General features: G+C 44.5%; 2 protein-coding genes across 2 annotated transcripts; both read right to left on the reverse strand.

Moving 5' to 3' along the window:
- Positions 1–5,858: 5,858 nt before the first annotated feature.
- LOC119291665 (40S ribosomal protein Sa-2-like) lies at positions 5,859–8,034 on the reverse strand. Its single transcript, XM_037570472.1, has 5 exons — positions 7,778–8,034; positions 7,263–7,525; positions 6,955–7,152; positions 6,658–6,844; positions 5,859–6,251 (listed from the first exon to the last, which is right to left on the reverse strand). The coding sequence occupies exons 1-5, from the start codon at positions 7,920–7,922 to the stop codon at positions 6,118–6,120; spliced, it is 927 nt and encodes a 308-aa protein (XP_037426369.1). The 5' UTR covers positions 7,923–8,034; the 3' UTR covers positions 5,859–6,117.
- A 538-nt stretch (positions 8,035–8,572) lies between these two features.
- LOC119291666 (eukaryotic translation initiation factor 3 subunit K) lies at positions 8,573–11,828 on the reverse strand. Its single transcript, XM_037570473.1, has 8 exons — positions 11,594–11,828; positions 10,807–10,863; positions 10,671–10,721; positions 10,525–10,587; positions 9,982–10,032; positions 9,819–9,885; positions 9,286–9,368; positions 8,573–9,075 (listed from the first exon to the last, which is right to left on the reverse strand). The coding sequence occupies exons 1-8, from the start codon at positions 11,699–11,701 to the stop codon at positions 8,875–8,877; spliced, it is 681 nt and encodes a 226-aa protein (XP_037426370.1). The 5' UTR covers positions 11,702–11,828; the 3' UTR covers positions 8,573–8,874.
- Between the last annotated feature and the right edge of the window lie 3,561 nt (positions 11,829–15,389).

Here is a 15,389-nt window from a genome sequence, read left to right on the forward strand (position 1 = left end):
ATGTTGGTTTCTATAGGAGGTTTATTAAAGACTTCTCAAAAAATTGTAGGACTCTTACTAATATTTTGCAAAAGGATGTTCCATTTGTTTTTTATGATGATTGTGTAGAAGCCTTTGAAACACTTAAGAAAGCCTTAACTTCTGCATCTATTGTTCAACCACCTGATTGGAACTTCCCTTTTAAAATTATGTGTGATGCTAGTAGTTATGATGTCGGTGTTGTTCTAGGACAAAGAGTTGATAAGGAATTAAATGTTATCCATTAGGCTAGTAAAACCCTAGATAACGCTCAAAGAAATTATGCTACTACTGAGAAAGAATTTTTAGCAGTTGTGTTTGCTTGTGATAAATTCAGATCTTACATGTTGATTCCAAAGAAATTGTTCACACCGATCATGCTGCTATAAATATCTTATGGAAAAGAAAGATGCTAAACCCCGACTCATTAGGTGGATTCTCTTGCTACAAGAATTTGACTTGCATATTACTGATAGGAAAGGAGCTGAGAACCTCGTAGTTGATAACTTGTCTAGGTTAGAAAATATTCTTGATGGCCCACTACCTATTGATGATAGCTTTCCTGATGAACAACTACCTATAATAAATGCTTCTCATAATACTCCTTGGTATGCTGACTATGCTAATTATATTGTTGCTAAATTTATTCCACCTAGTTTCACATACCAAAAGAAAAAATTCTTCTATGACTTAAAACATTACTTTTGGGATGACCCACATCTTTATAAAGAGGGATTAGATGGTATTATTAGACGTTGTATACCTGCGCATGATCAGGAACAAATCCTACAGAAATGTCACTCAGAAGCTTACGGAGGGCATCATGCGGGAGATAGAACTGCACACAAGGTATTACAATCTGGTTTTTATTGGCCTACTCTTTTCAAAGATGCCCGTAAGTTTGTCTTATCTTGTGATGAATGCCAAAGAATCAGTAATATTGGTAAACATCAGGAGATGCCTATATTATTCACTTGTTATTGAACCATTTGATGTTTGGGGCTTTCATTATATGGGACCTTTTCCTTCCTTGGATATACACACATTTTGGTTGTTGCTGATTATGTCACTAAGTGGTAGAAGTTATTCCAACTAGCAGTGTTGATCATAGCACCTCCATTAAAATGCTTAAAGAAGTTATTTCCCGAGGTTTGGAGTCCCTAAATATTTAATGATTGATGGTGGTTCACACTTTGTTCATGGTGCTTTCCGTAAACTGCTTGCTAAATATGATGTCAATCATATAACTTCATCACCCTATCATCCTCAAACTAGTGGTCAAGTTGAACTTAGCAATAGATAAATAAAATTAATATTACAAAAAACTGTCAATAGGTCCTGAAAGAATTGGTCTAAGAAACTTGATGATGCACTTTGGGCCTATAGAACGGCTTATAAAAATCCTATGGGTATGTCTTCATATAAAATGGTTTATGGAAAGACTTGTCTTTTACCTCTTGAATTAGAACATAAAGCATTTTGGCCAATCAAAGAGCTCAACTATGATTTCAAACTTGGTGGTGAAAAGAGGTTATTTGATATTAGCTCACTAGATGAATGGAGAACCCAAGCCTATGAAAATGCCAAGCTATTCAAAGAAAAGTTTAAAATATGGCATGACAAAAGAATCCAAAAGCGGGAATTCAAAGTTGGTGAATATGTTCTATTGTACAATTCTCGTTTTAGATTTTTTGCAGGAAAACTTCTCTCCAAATGGGAAGGACCATATATCATCGAAGAAGCTTATCGCTCTGGAGCTATCAAGATCAATAATGTCGAAGGCACTAATTCGAAGGTGGTCAATGGGCAAAGAATTAAGCACTATATTTCAGGTACACCTATAAATGTTGAAATGAGCATTATCCAAACCATGACACTGGAGGAACACATAAAAGAAACCTTCCAGAGCACTCCAGAACCCTGAAAAGGAAGAGGTACGTGCTACGGTAACTAAACGGACTCCAAAAATTCCGCAAAAATATTTTCTGTCGGTTTTGAAATATTAGGAAAAAAACAACTAGGAAGGAAACCTAGGTGCCCACTAGGCACCAGGGCGCGCATGCCCCACCTAGGACGCCCTGGTGGGTAGTGGGCCCCTCGGGCACCTTTCCGACTCCATTTTCCTTCTGTGTACTTGTTTCCCGAGATAAAAAATCTTTATATACTCCCCCAGACGATTTGACCACCGTATCATGGAGAAACCCTCTGTTCTTGTTTCGCGCTATTTTTCTAACAGATCTAGATCACCATGGCTGCTCCAAGCTCTTCCAAGGACAAGTTCTTCGAGAAGGTCATCAACCCCTACTTACTGGAGGTGTTGAAGCACCCTCAAGCCATTGAGATGCGTGAGGGGGTGCTTCACATCCGGGACGTTCAAGGCCCCAAGAGGACGGGAAGCGTGGAGGCCAGGCTCGAGGCGGTGGAGCAGGAGATCTTCAAGTGCCAAGGGATGGTGGAGCGTGGACTCGGTGCCAATCACTCCATGATCACAGAATTCACTCGTGATCACAAGGTGGATGGCCGGTCTATGAAGGACATCGTCTTCACCTTCAACGAGCAAATCAATTTTTTGCAAAGCCAAATCTACGATCCTCAAAGTCAAGTGTTTGAGTATGAAGAAAGATGTAATGGTATGAGTTTAGTTGCTAGTTTCAGGACTCAGGAGACTCTGGCACCCTCTTATGATGGTGAACCCCTGCCATGGAAGCCGGAGGACAATCTTGCTACCTCATCACCACCATCACCAAATAAGGAGACTTAAACACACGGGTATGGTCACTCCCCTTGGCTTGTGCGAAGCTTGGGGGAGGTGCCCCAGTATTGTATCGCCATCACTTTTATTACCTTTACCTATCTTAGTTTGATTTTTAGCTATTTCATGATTTAGTTGAATAAAAGTTCAGTATGATCTATTTTTGAGTGCTAGTTTCGTGATCTATCTATCTATGTAATCGAGTGAGAGTTATATAATAAAGTTTGATTTGAGTTTTTGCTTCTTTACTTTTATGTTCCAATCAAAATAAAGTAAAATGATGAAAAATATCATATGCTAATCTATGGTAAGTAATGACATCACATAAGGAAAAGTATAAGTGGTAAAATTTATTGTGAGATGACAAACATAGCATTGGTCAATGATGCAATTCATGAAACAATTAATAAGGGAAAATAAGATGCACATGCAAATATTCAATCTTGGACATCTTTTATGATTGTGAGCCCCCATTAAATATCTTATGCCAAATTGTTGACGTTGGATAAGGAAGACAATATAATGATTTATGTTTGTTCATATTCACACAGAAGTTATATTGTCATAGATCCTCCAACATGGGATGCTTGCCCAATATCTTTGCTAGCCAAAAATCCGTACTAAGTAGAGATACTACTTGTGCATCCAAAAATCTTAAACCCAAATTCATGTTTTGAGAGTCCACCATACATACATATGGATTGAGTAAGATCCTTCAAGTAAGTTGTCATCGGTGCAAAAAGGGCAATAAAAATTGCTTCTAAATGTGTTTGATCTTTTAGTGTAAGAAAAAATAAGCGTTGTACAAACTTGTGATGGCAAAGTAATAAAAGCGACAGACTGCATAATAAAGGTTGCTATCATAAGGGGCAATATAATGTGACATTCTTTTGCATTAAGAGATTGTGCATAGAGAACCAAAAAGCGCATGACAAGCTCTACTTCGCTCTACGAAGGGCCTATCTTTTACTTTTATGTATTTACCTTTTATGCAAGAGTCAAAGTACTCTCCTCTATTCCTTTTTATTTTTCTCTTTTGCAAGCATCATGTGGTGGGGAAAGATCTAGGCACATATATCATGTTGGATATGAGTGATCATGAGTTATTATTGTTGACATCACCCTTGAGGTAAATAAGTTGGGAGGCGAAACTATAAGCCCCTATCTTTCTATGTGTCCGGTTGAAACTTTTTGCTCATATATATGTTGTGAGTGTTAGCAATCATAGAAGATTAAATGATGGTTTAGTATGTGGACTTTCCAAAAGGCTCTGATATGAGACCCTTCCTGGAAATATGATGAATTGTACTCCCTCCGATCCTTTTTACCTTGCGCATAAGTCTTGATCCGCATACCAAGGAGAGAACACGGCGGATTAGTTTGGACCAGTTTACCCCTCCGTTCGCATGGAAAGAGCTGCAGCATTTTAATTGCTATAATGACTGCATGCAATGGATTGGCTAATCCCTCCTCTGTACCCCATGCGCGCAGCAAGCGCACCCTGCATGACGGGCCTGATTGGCTAACTGCAGCGGGAAGGTAGGGGTAGAGAAGGAAAGTACTACCTTAAGAAGCGGAACACGCAGAGCAATTAGGGAAAAAAGAGAAAAAGTTATGCGCAGAGAAAATGGGAACAGAGGGAGTAGTTGCAAAGTAGACTGAGAACATAGTTTGTTAGTTTTCAATATAAAGTTTATGCTTTCTACTTTGATGTTGTGATGAATTGTTACTTGTTCATGAGAAGCTATATGATAGTTTTATGATAAGGTTTGTTGTTATTATAATAATAAGCATGATGCTACTATGTCTGTATTTTGTTTTTATCGACACTTCTCTCTCTAAACATGTGGGCATGATTTTTGATATCAGCTTTCGCTTGAGGACAAGCGAGGTCTAAGCTTGGGGGAATTGATACCTCCATTTTGCATCATGTTTTCCTACTAGTATTTATAGTGTTTTTGTGCAATATAACACTTTGTGGAGTAATTTTAATGCATTTTCTCTCATAATATGCAAGGTTACACAAAGAGGGAGAACTGGCAGCTGGAATTCTGGACCTGAAAAAGCTATGTCAGAGATACCTATTCTGCACATCTCCAAATGAGCTGAATTTTTTTACGGATATTTACTTTGGAATAAATAGAAAATACTGGAGAAAATAACTACTGGAGGGGGCGCCTCGAGACAGCGGTGTTCCGTCCCGAAAGTCCTCACCTTATTTTTTTTCTAGGTCAAACCAGAAGATGAGCACCGGAGGTGGGCCGAGGTGCCCACTAGGCACCAGGGTGCGCCCTGGTCGGAGAGGTACACAGAATACAGGCTCGCATTGCATGGCAAAACACGTCCAGGCTGCATGATCCGGAGGGATATGGGCAGTTTAAGGGTCCGCTTTAAAGATGCCCTTGCATAATACTGCATCCGTCCGAAAAAGTTTGTCCCAACCTTGTTCCTCAAATGGATGTATCTAACACGAAGTTATTGCTAGATACATCCAGTTAAGGGACAAGATTTTTCGGACGGAGGAAGTAGTGTTTATACCTAGAAAGTAAAGCTATAGGTTTGCTCAGAAATGCTACCAGCATCAGCCTGTGTCGACTTTTAGTCAGCTCCTTTGTAAGAGAATTAAGCTTAATCCGAAGGGCACACATTATCCATTCTAGCAGCCTGTGTCGACTTTTGGTCCCATGAGCTCCTTTGTAAGAGAATTAAGCTTAATTCGAAGGGCAAACATTATCCATTCTATCACCATGATGGAAGACAGCCTTTTCAGTAATTATCAGGCTTCGAGTAATTCGTAGCTCCACTCCCAAATTCCTTGTTCATCTAGGATGTATTCTACATGTTTTTCAAAGAATTTGGCAGTTTGATCGAACAATTGTTCATCTAGGATGTATTCTGCACAAGTTTCTTCAAAGATTTTGGGAGTTTGATTAAGTACTCTTAAGCCTAAAAAGCATAACTACTCCCTGCTCAACTTGTGGGATTCCAGGAACCAAACACACACCAAAAAAGGCCCAGCAATTCACAACCGAAGAAACTTAAACGGATTTGAGAAACCAAACAGCAAACATAGATAGAGCCAGCAAAATGCATAGAAACATCACGTATAAGCACTGCAAAATTAAGACGGACAAGTTGAAAGCCAACTTATAACACAAACTTTCAGTCTCCCTCTCCCTCATCACGATGTCGATAGCAGAGATCACAAATTCATCTAGAAAATCCTAAAACACAGGTTTTTGTCCATAGGGTAGATATAGCAGATCGCATCAGATGCTAGATATCCATTAATGCCTCACAAAATATGAACTTTAAGCCACAAAGACATCTCAAGGGGACATCCTAGTCTACTCCCAGCCTTGAGCAGGGGGTTGCACCGCGGCGTCCCAGCCAGTAGCAGCCACAACAGGAGCAGGAACGGCACCTTCCACAGCAACAGGTGCCCCTGCTGCATCCCATCCATCGCCACCAGCAACTGGAGCTGGAATTGACAACAACAAACAAAGATGTGATCAATTTAAGTTGCACAACTAAATATTCAACTAGGCCTTAGAATAAACTACTATAATTTTGGAATGGACACTGGAAACATGCAATGTGTCTTAACATTAGTCAAGACATCAGGGCAAACTGTTGGGCATGAACTTGTTATAAACAACAAGCTATATTGAGTAAAGATGCCACTAATCAAATGCCAAGCAAACTAGCACAAATAGTTGCATGTCTGATACTTTTGTGTTCAGTAACTAAAATGCCTTGCACCAACCAGATACATAATCAACCTAGGAATTAATTAGTACTACGCAAATGGCAAATTCACATCACCAAACAAAATTCTACAGAGTTTTCATACAAGGCAAATGAACTTTCAATCAAGGAGAACAAACCTTCAGCCATCGGCCACTCGCCACCAGTAACAGGCGGGGGAGCAGGTGCATCAGAGGTCCACTGGTCACCACCCCATTGACCAGCTGCAGCTCCGTAATCAGTGATGGCAGCATACTCTGGGGCTCCAGCAGCTTCATCCTCCTGCTCCTTGGCTTCCTCAGGGTCCCTGTAGAAGAACAGATCAACCTGCAAAGGGCAAACACATTAGCCTCACAAGCATGCAAAGAATACAAGACAGCCACAAAGCAAGGCAATTCAACTAGTAGGAATCTGAAAGGTCTATTGAGCTGGCATACCATGACATCCCACTTGTGCCCAGGCAGGATAGTACCCCTCATCTGCAGAACCATCCTGGCCAAGAGCCAGTACAGGCAGCCAATGCTGTTCCTCCCCTTGTTGTTTGCTGGGATGCCGATATCGACGTATCGCATGGGAGAGTCAGTGTCACAGAAGGCAATGGTAGGGATGTTCCCCAGAGCAGACTCCTTGATGGGCTGCACATAATCCAACAGATTAACGACCCAATCATGAACATCACCACATCTAACGCACACTACTAGTAAATACTACTACTGGAGTAGTTTGGCATGGCAAAAAAACTCACCTGGTGGTCAGTCCTTGGGTCGGTGAGGATGAGCAGGCGGGGCTCGCTGAAGGAGGTCTGCATCTGGTTGGTGAAGGTTCCAGGGGTGTGCCTCCCGGCGATGGCGTTGGCGCCTGTGTGCTGCGCGAACTTGAGGACGGCGCGTTGGCCGTAGGGGCGGGCGGACTGGACGATGATGTCCTGGGGGTTCTCGATGGCGACGATAACCCTCGCCGCGAGCTGGAGCTTCTCCCATGTCTTGCCCAGATTGATGATGTAGATGCCTAGGAATCACAACCAAAGAACAGACGCATCACATTCCACAGTTCATCCCATAGAAAAGAAGCACTTGCGTTACACGATACGAAGCAGATCGACTCTAATTAGCACAGAGCTGCCACCATGCGCACGGTGCCGAGGTAGTTCTAGCGACTGGCAGCAAATAGGGGACGCGTAGCCAAGCTAGATCCATGAGGACAACTGAACACAAGCGACGCAAGACCTCGCTAGATCGAGGGGTTTGGGTGAGGACGTACCGTCGGAGCGGCGCTTGTAGGCGTAGCGCTCCATCTGGAAGTCGCAGTTCTTGGTGCCGAGGTGGACGTCGGCGGCGAGCATCATCTGTATGTCCTGCTCCTTCTGGGACAGCGCCCGCGGGGCCTCTCCAGCCGCTGCCGCCATGGTTGGTCGGGGACTCGAGCGTCCGGGGGGCGCCGCGAAGGGGAGGAGGAGGAGGGAGGGATGTGAGCGGCGGCGCGAGCGGGGAGAAGGGGAGGGCTCTTATCTGCGGCGCCTCTAAACCCTAGTCGGCTTTTGTAGTGAGATGGGATGAGAGTGCTCCTTGGGCCCCCGTAGTGAATGGACCGGCCCAGGTTACTCTACATATGGCCTGCTTTCTCCTTCTCCCACGAATTTGCTTTTTTTTCGTCTTAAAAAACGAGTTTAATTTTTTGGCTATTTTTTAAATCCAGATGAATTTTCGCAGACTTTTTTTCAAAGACAAGTATACGGGTCAGTTTTTGTAATAATACCTGACAGTGAGAATACGGGGCAATTTTTGTAACACGGTGAAAAAAAATGCATATCTGACAGTGAGAATATAATATTTTACTCCCTATGTTTTATACTCCATATCAGAGTAATAGGGAATATGTAAGTGGCAACCGGTAATAGCGTTTTCAACTACATTGGAGTGAAGAGTTGGGTTAATGAACTAACAAGCGAACACTAACAATACCAGCTAGCATTCTCATATCTTTGCTAGATTCCAGCAAGCATGCTCTGGAAGATAAACTTGTGCTGGGAGCAAAATAGATAGCAGATGCGCAAAAAAACGCAAACATGATATTTCAGGCGATTGCAACATTTGACAGGAAAGGTGCGCTCAGGAAATGTCAGGCAATTGCAACATTCGGCAGAAATGAATAAGAAAACATAATCTGGTACTCATTTAGCTAAAACAGGCGCATCCGATACTCCGAGTGGTCAAAATGCGGTACACCATACAAGAGAGAATACAATTGCCAAGACTAGCTTCTTCACTGGCTCAAGTTCTATTAAACCTCCTCAGTTGGTCTGGGTGCAGCCGAGACAGACAAAAGTGCTTGATGTCAATCTGATCATGGTTGCTGAATCAGCTCAAGATGGGGAATATGCGGGTCACGTGCTCGAAGGGAACTGTGTCAGCTGTATTCTTCTTGAGTTCAGGGTGATTGAACTCGTTGCGCGGAAGGACAATCAGTTGGGAGCGTGCACCCTTCTCAATGACCCATCCTGAGTTTGCAGCATGATACTCCATAAACTTGTCCAATGCAAGCCCTTCAATGTTGATGGCCTGGAAAAATAAGTGGCAGGCACATCAGCAAAGAAACAATCCATGTATGCAGACAGTAAACCCAATTGGATAAACAGCATGATTTGGCTGATGACGATGCCTTAGGCTGGTATAAATAGTACTCGCAGCTATCATCTAATATAATAATCCTTGAATTGCCATGAGCTCATAATGAAAGCCTATACAGCATAATAAGGATACATATCTTACCTCGGCTAGAACTGGCCTAGGAACTTTCTGGTATGTCAAGGAAAGCACATGAATCGCATAGCTTTGGATTGCCTGCTCAAAACCTGCAAAAAAGAACTCACAATATCAGTAACACTTCATTTTTAGTAAAAAGACAAAGAACTCTGTAGCAGTTTCCAGTTTGGATTTTAAAAAACTCTAGCCTTTTCAAGTGAAAAAAATAAAAATAGGAGATGTTGAAATTAATATAAGACAACTGGTCAGCTATTTGAAATAAATATGCCATGTAAATGCATACTGAAAACGAAAAGGCTAATGAAAAAGGGGGCTCTGCAGAAACTAAGCTTCTTTAGCAAATATACAGTAAACAGAAAATCTGCACTTGCGTAAATCACACAAGTCTGATAACAAATGAAAGAAAAACACAGACATGGTTCTAAACTCAGGAATCTTATGTGGGCATTAACATTCATTCACCAGCACTTATACTGCCAGGTCCTACCAACAAGCACTAGTACTGCCAACGAAGCTCCAGTGTCTGAAGAAGTGTATACCTGGTACAACATCCAGTATGTTACGGCTCTTTGATGCCTCATCCCAAAACTGGCGGAACCTACCAGTCTGTAAGCAGATTAATCAAGGTTCGCAGTCAATAATCAATACAGGCTAGTTCTTAGGCATCCATAGATTACTCAGTTGTGCAGAGAAAGTGTGTACCTCCAGGTAGTGAGAAAGAACTATCAACGTCTTGAACTGCTCCTCCATTTGCTATAATAAAAGCACATAAAAGTCAACTCCACGTAACGGCAGAACAACTCAGGAGATTTAAAAGATGCACAATCAAAGGTCACAAATACAAACATCTCACATCTTATACATATGTGCAATAATTTGTATTGTGCAATATTTAGATGTTTAAGTGACCAGAATGTATACTTCAAATCGAAATGCACATTTCTTTGCATGAAATCGAAATGAGCTTATACTGAATATAAAGATGCTCATCAACTAGAAGTCCGCAAGTAATTATGATCGTGTGCATCTCCAGGCCTACAGATATGACATGCTCCAAGGCCAAAGTAAAATCATCTACGATGAAAAAACGATCAATGAACATTCACATCTAAATCAATACTTTAGTTTTTAGACACTCATAAGATGCATGTTCAATAGCATTTGCTTGAGAAAAATAATAAATATAAAGGGGACTATAAAAGATAGATTACACAGAAACAGGGAAGCAGGACAAAATTCTCATACCACGTGTTCAGGAATTAAGAACAAGCATAGGCTGAAGTCGGGTGCTGGCATTGCCATGAGAGCCTGTCAACATGTGTGGAAGTTGAGAACGAACCAACAAAAGGTAGTATTCAAAAAATTATTATAACCATTAGTTGTTCTCTGACCTTGATCAATATGCGGGCTACAATTTGTACGCTCAACCTTTCTGGCTCAAACTGCAATAGGAAATCAATCATTATGCATACACATAATCAAGGCATAATACGGCTAGCGATGGTTCATATGCAAATGCAATTTCACCTGGTAAAGGCGTAGAAGGCTGAGATTTGCATCCAGGTTATATGTTTTAGAAGAAACCTAGTAAAAACAAGATATATTGTTAATTTAAGAGGATCGAAACATGACATAACTTATGGGGTGACACAAAAGAATAGCATGCCTGTGCGCAATACACAGAGCCTAAAAACAGTTTGTTCAAGCATGTTTCTGTAGATTTAACAGGCTGAACAACCACAGTATCAATCAATAGATTAAGTGTGCTGTATGTGTATCATCTGCACAAAAGCTTAAGTTTGCCACTTCATGATCATAGGCATAATCTTTGAGCGGAGATCCATCTCTCCATCCATCCACCATTGTATGAACCCCTTCAGAGTTCAGACAGCAATTGCAAATTTAATCTGCCTATTCCCATAGCAGCAAAACACAATTTCCTCGGCAATCCCTCTTTATGACCCCAGACTACAAAGTACGCACTATAACTTAATTTTCACGCTGATGATTAACTGATAAGCCCAGCCACCCTCAATCCTTAATATATCACCAGGTTTACTACTCCGGGCAACTTAATACACTACAATCCAGAGGCAAAGACGAAAATACTGCTAAATTTCTAGCATCTGCACATTGCTACGAACTGCTTCCATCTGACAACGCCGCACAGTTTAGCACACCAACCAACCAACCGATTTCGCAAACGTTCCATCGTCAACACCAGACAGCGCAAAAGAGTAGCACAACCAACCACGGAATCTACCGGCTGAGCCTTTCGCGAGTGGGGCAAACGCGCCTCGGGGCTAGGGTTTACCTGCTCGTTGACAAAGACCTCGAGGTCGTTGAGGATGTCGGGGTTGTAGGGGTTCACCGCCACGAGCTCCTCCACCGTGTAGGTCTCCGCCGGCTGCTCGTTCGCCATGGTCGCCGGAATAGGGAACCCTAACGCGCGCTGGATCGGCAAACCCTGGGAGACACGCGAGGGGAGAGAAGTGGCGGCGCAGAGGGAGGAGGGGAAGTGATGGCTGGAAGGGTTTCCGGGTTCGCGTGAATTTGTCTCTTTAGTCCCTCGGTTATCCGTGTAGTGCACACGCTGCAAATGCGTTGGTGTGCTCATGAGGTTCCGATATAATACATATACCCCTCAGTATTTACTTGTATTTCTTTTTAGAGAAAAGGCACGAAGGTCCGACTTCAAATTAATGAAGCCATCAACCGGCTAGGGTACAATGGTGCTAAATTACAAGGGACAATTGCATTTTTACCCCTAGTTGGTTCCTACCCATGGGTTTTTGCCCTTACTTTTCGAGTTTGCTCAGTTTTGCCCTTACTTTTTCCATCGAGGTCCCTCGAATGCCCTTTGACCGTTTGACCAAAACTTTGAAAATACATAACTAATTCATATGAACTCAGAAAAATGCAAATAAGATATCAAAATGTTCATATAAACATTACCTTTATGGGCATATCATTTACATTCAGGACAAAAGCAGCGTTTAAACTACCCGAGGTAATTAATGTTATTAACACTATTAAAAATAAATATGTATAAACAATATTCTTTTTCATGAATAAAAATTGTATGCACATATAGGTGATGTTTTCTGAACATCCTGATACCTTATTTGCATTTTCCTGAGTTCGTATCAACTTGTTATGAAGTTTCCAAATAATGGTCAAAGTCGTTAGAACATTCATAACAAGTTGATACAAACTCAAAAAATGCAAATAAGTTATCAGGATGTTCAGAAAACATCACCTACATTTGCATGCAATTTTTATTCATGAAAAAAATATTGTTTATACCTATTTATTTTTAATAATGTTAATAGCATTAATTACCTCGGGTAGTTTAAACGATGCTTTTGTCCTGAATGCAAATGATATGCCCATAAAGGTAATGTTTATCTGAACATTTTGATATCTTATTTGCATTATTCTGAGTTCGTATGAATTAGTTATGATTTTTCAAAGTTTTGGTCAAACGGTCAAAGGGCATTCGAGGGACCTCGATGGAAAAAGTAAGGACAAAACTGAGCAAGCTCGAAAAGTAAGGGCAAAACCCGTGGGTAGGGACCAACTAGGGGTAAAAATGCAATTGTCCCAAATTACAAAGGCAAAGACTTGACAAAAACTGAAAAATACATGTCAAATTCACTACAGCCAAGAGTAGCAGAGAATATGGCATCAAGAAGGACTGCGATCAAGAACGGCAGGGCCGAAGCCACCCGGCGACAGCAAAAGCCGTGAACATGAAGATCCAGACCGCGTGAAGGAAACCATCGACTCCACTGCTCGCCGCCTCGGGCCACTGCCAAAGGGGAGAGCACTATCCCCCTTCATCCAGACCGTGCCGAACACACGGACGCCCACTGCCAGCAAGCGACCAACCAGCAAACAAGGCGAGGAGACGTTGAAGGATGCGGGAGAACCCACACGCCACCACCAACACCGGCAACTAAGGGGACCGAGCACCGTCGCCGCCACCCACCACCATGCACCAGGTCCACAACCCCCAACCACCCCTTGAACGACGCCTCCAAGAAGGGTCGAGACGCCAGAGCGCCTCCACCCATCCGGCCAAAAAGGCCAAGGCTTTCGCCCGGGGAAGGAAGGAGGAGGAGGGGACGGATCTGGAAGCTCGACCCGCCCTCAAGAGGGAGAACGACACCAGAGCGCCGCTGGCGTCGAGGTCGACGCGAAATCGACCAGGGGTTTCCCCCGTTCCAAGTCTCCACCGCCCCATCCTCGAAGCCCAGATCTGACAAACCAGCCACCAGATCAGCGAGAGGAGAGCACCACAGGGGGGAAGGGCTGGGAGGAAGAAGAGTCGCCCACTGCTGCAGCAAGACCTCGCCGCCCTCATGCCGCCCACGCGGCCGGGAGGGACGGCTAGCACCCGCGTGCGTCATCCACCGGAGAGATCAACATCGCCATCTACACCCAAGGTCGCCACCTTGGCTTCCAAAGCTGCTCACACCGGCGCGAGGCAGCAGATCCTCGCCGCCACCTTCACCAAAAGACGCGCGGCAGCTGGCAGGCTCCTCGAGTGGCGGCGGGAAGGGGGGAGGGACGAGAGGAGGAGGCGGCTAGGGTTTGGGGCCGCTCCTGAGTCGCCCGAGAGGGGCGACGCAAGAACCAGGGGATACTTCTATTTCCCCAGAAGTCTTGCACCTACACGTCTACGTGCGAACAAATGTACTTGTCGGCATCCTGGATATGGGGGTATCCAGTCCTGCCTGCCTGCGGCCCACTATGTGGCTCCATCGACGGCCTAGTACGGCTCAGCTTCAGCACCAACATCACAAGACCCTCGCGAGGGACCAAGCCTCGCGAGGCGGACGGCGCCAGGACCCGCGAAGGGATCGGCCTCCTCAGGCTGGCTCCCCGAGGGGCGGAGAGTTCTATGCAAGGTATACCTCACGAGGCTCAGTTGACGTGAGCCATGACGACCAAGGCCAGGCGGGCGCAGAGCACAGGTTTCCTCTTCGGTGCAAAAGAGGCAAGCCACACGCGCGGAGTCCCGAGGAATCAGTCAAATGTTTCCATTCTAGTGCAACGAGACCAAGACCGCCAGGACGGCAGGACAGAGGTCATCAACGAGCCCACCGCAGCATCACTATGACGCCCGAATAATTAGGCTACAGTAATTCCACGTTAATGATGCCACGTCACCTCGGTTACTGTTGTGAAACTCACGTTAGTTCAATACCGGTTCAAAATCCAATTTAAAATAAAGGCAAACGTCAAAAAAATTCAAACATTAAAGTAAAATGTTCGGAGTGTGCCAATTAATGCCTAGGTATTTATGGTGAAGGAACCACATTTTTATAGGATGTCTAAATAATTTAAAATGAATTAAAACGGTAGATAAAATAAAGAAAAAGGTAAAGAATAAAAACAGAAAACAAAACTACAAAAAAAAGAGAAGAAAACGACCCCCCACTGGACCAGGCGGCCCAGCTCACCAGGCCGGCCCACCTGGCCCAACCGGCCACCCCACTCCCTTATCCCCCCCTCCCCCGAGCAACCAAACCCTAGCCACTAACGCACCCACTCGCCCCCCACATTGCCCACTCCTCCCCCCGATTCTGGATCGAGATCGGGGGCTCGATGCCGATGCCGCCCAGTGCTATGCCCCGCCGTCGTCGGTGCTCCCCGCCCCGTCCGCTGCCTCCTGAAGACATCCCAGACACCGTCACCTCACCGTCGTCGCCCCGGAGCTGTCATGCCGTCACCGTACCTCGTTGCCGCCTCGCCGTCCTCCTCGTCTCCTCCTCACCGGACCACCCCGCGCACGCTGCCCGAACCCTACGGCCCCAGTGAGCGCCTCCCACCTCTCCTCTCTGTCTTCCTCACGCAAGCCACGCGCCTCGTCGCGCCCGTCGCGTCAACGCCGTGCTCACTACCCCGTGTACTGCTGCAGCTGCTGCCGGCCACGGCCTCCCCTGTGCGCGCCTGGCCGTGGTTGCCAGCGCCTGCTCGCCTCGTCTAGCTCGCTGTGCCCCGCTCCGCCTCTGACCTCGCCGGCTCTGCCTGCAGCTGGCGCCCGGCCATGGCTGTACCCCCCCACTGCCGTGTCGCCGTTCCCCTTGCTCCCACCCAGCCAT

Source organism: Triticum dicoccoides, chromosome 4B (assembly GCF_002162155.2).
Source record: "Triticum dicoccoides isolate Atlit2015 ecotype Zavitan chromosome 4B, WEW_v2.0, whole genome shotgun sequence".
Taxonomy (NCBI): Eukaryota; Viridiplantae; Streptophyta; class Magnoliopsida; order Poales; family Poaceae; genus Triticum; species Triticum dicoccoides.

Bases quoted from the DNA above. Each gene is read 5' to 3' on its own strand.
- LOC119291665 (XM_037570472.1), bottom strand. From the start codon at position 7,922: ATGGCGGCAGCGGCTGGAGAGGCCCCGCGGGCGCTGTCCCAGAAGGAG. The intron at 7,526-7,777 runs GTACGTCCTCAC...TGTGATTCCTAG, and splicing joins CTACAAGCGCCGCTCCGACG to GCATCTACATCATCAATCTG. The intron at 7,153-7,262 runs GTGAGTTTTTTT...GATTATGTGCAG, and splicing joins ACCCAAGGACTGACCACCAG to CCCATCAAGGAGTCTGCTCT.
- LOC119291666 (XM_037570473.1), bottom strand. From the start codon at position 11,701: ATGGCGAACGAGCAGCCGGCGGAGACCTACACGGTGGAGGAGCTCGTG. The intron at 10,864-11,593 runs GTAAACCCTAGC...TGTTTTTACTAG, and splicing joins AGGTCTTTGTCAACGAGCAG to GTTTCTTCTAAAACATATAA. The intron at 10,588-10,670 runs GTCAGAGAACAA...ACATGTTGACAG, and splicing joins TAGCCCGCATATTGATCAAG to GCTCTCATGGCAATGCCAGC.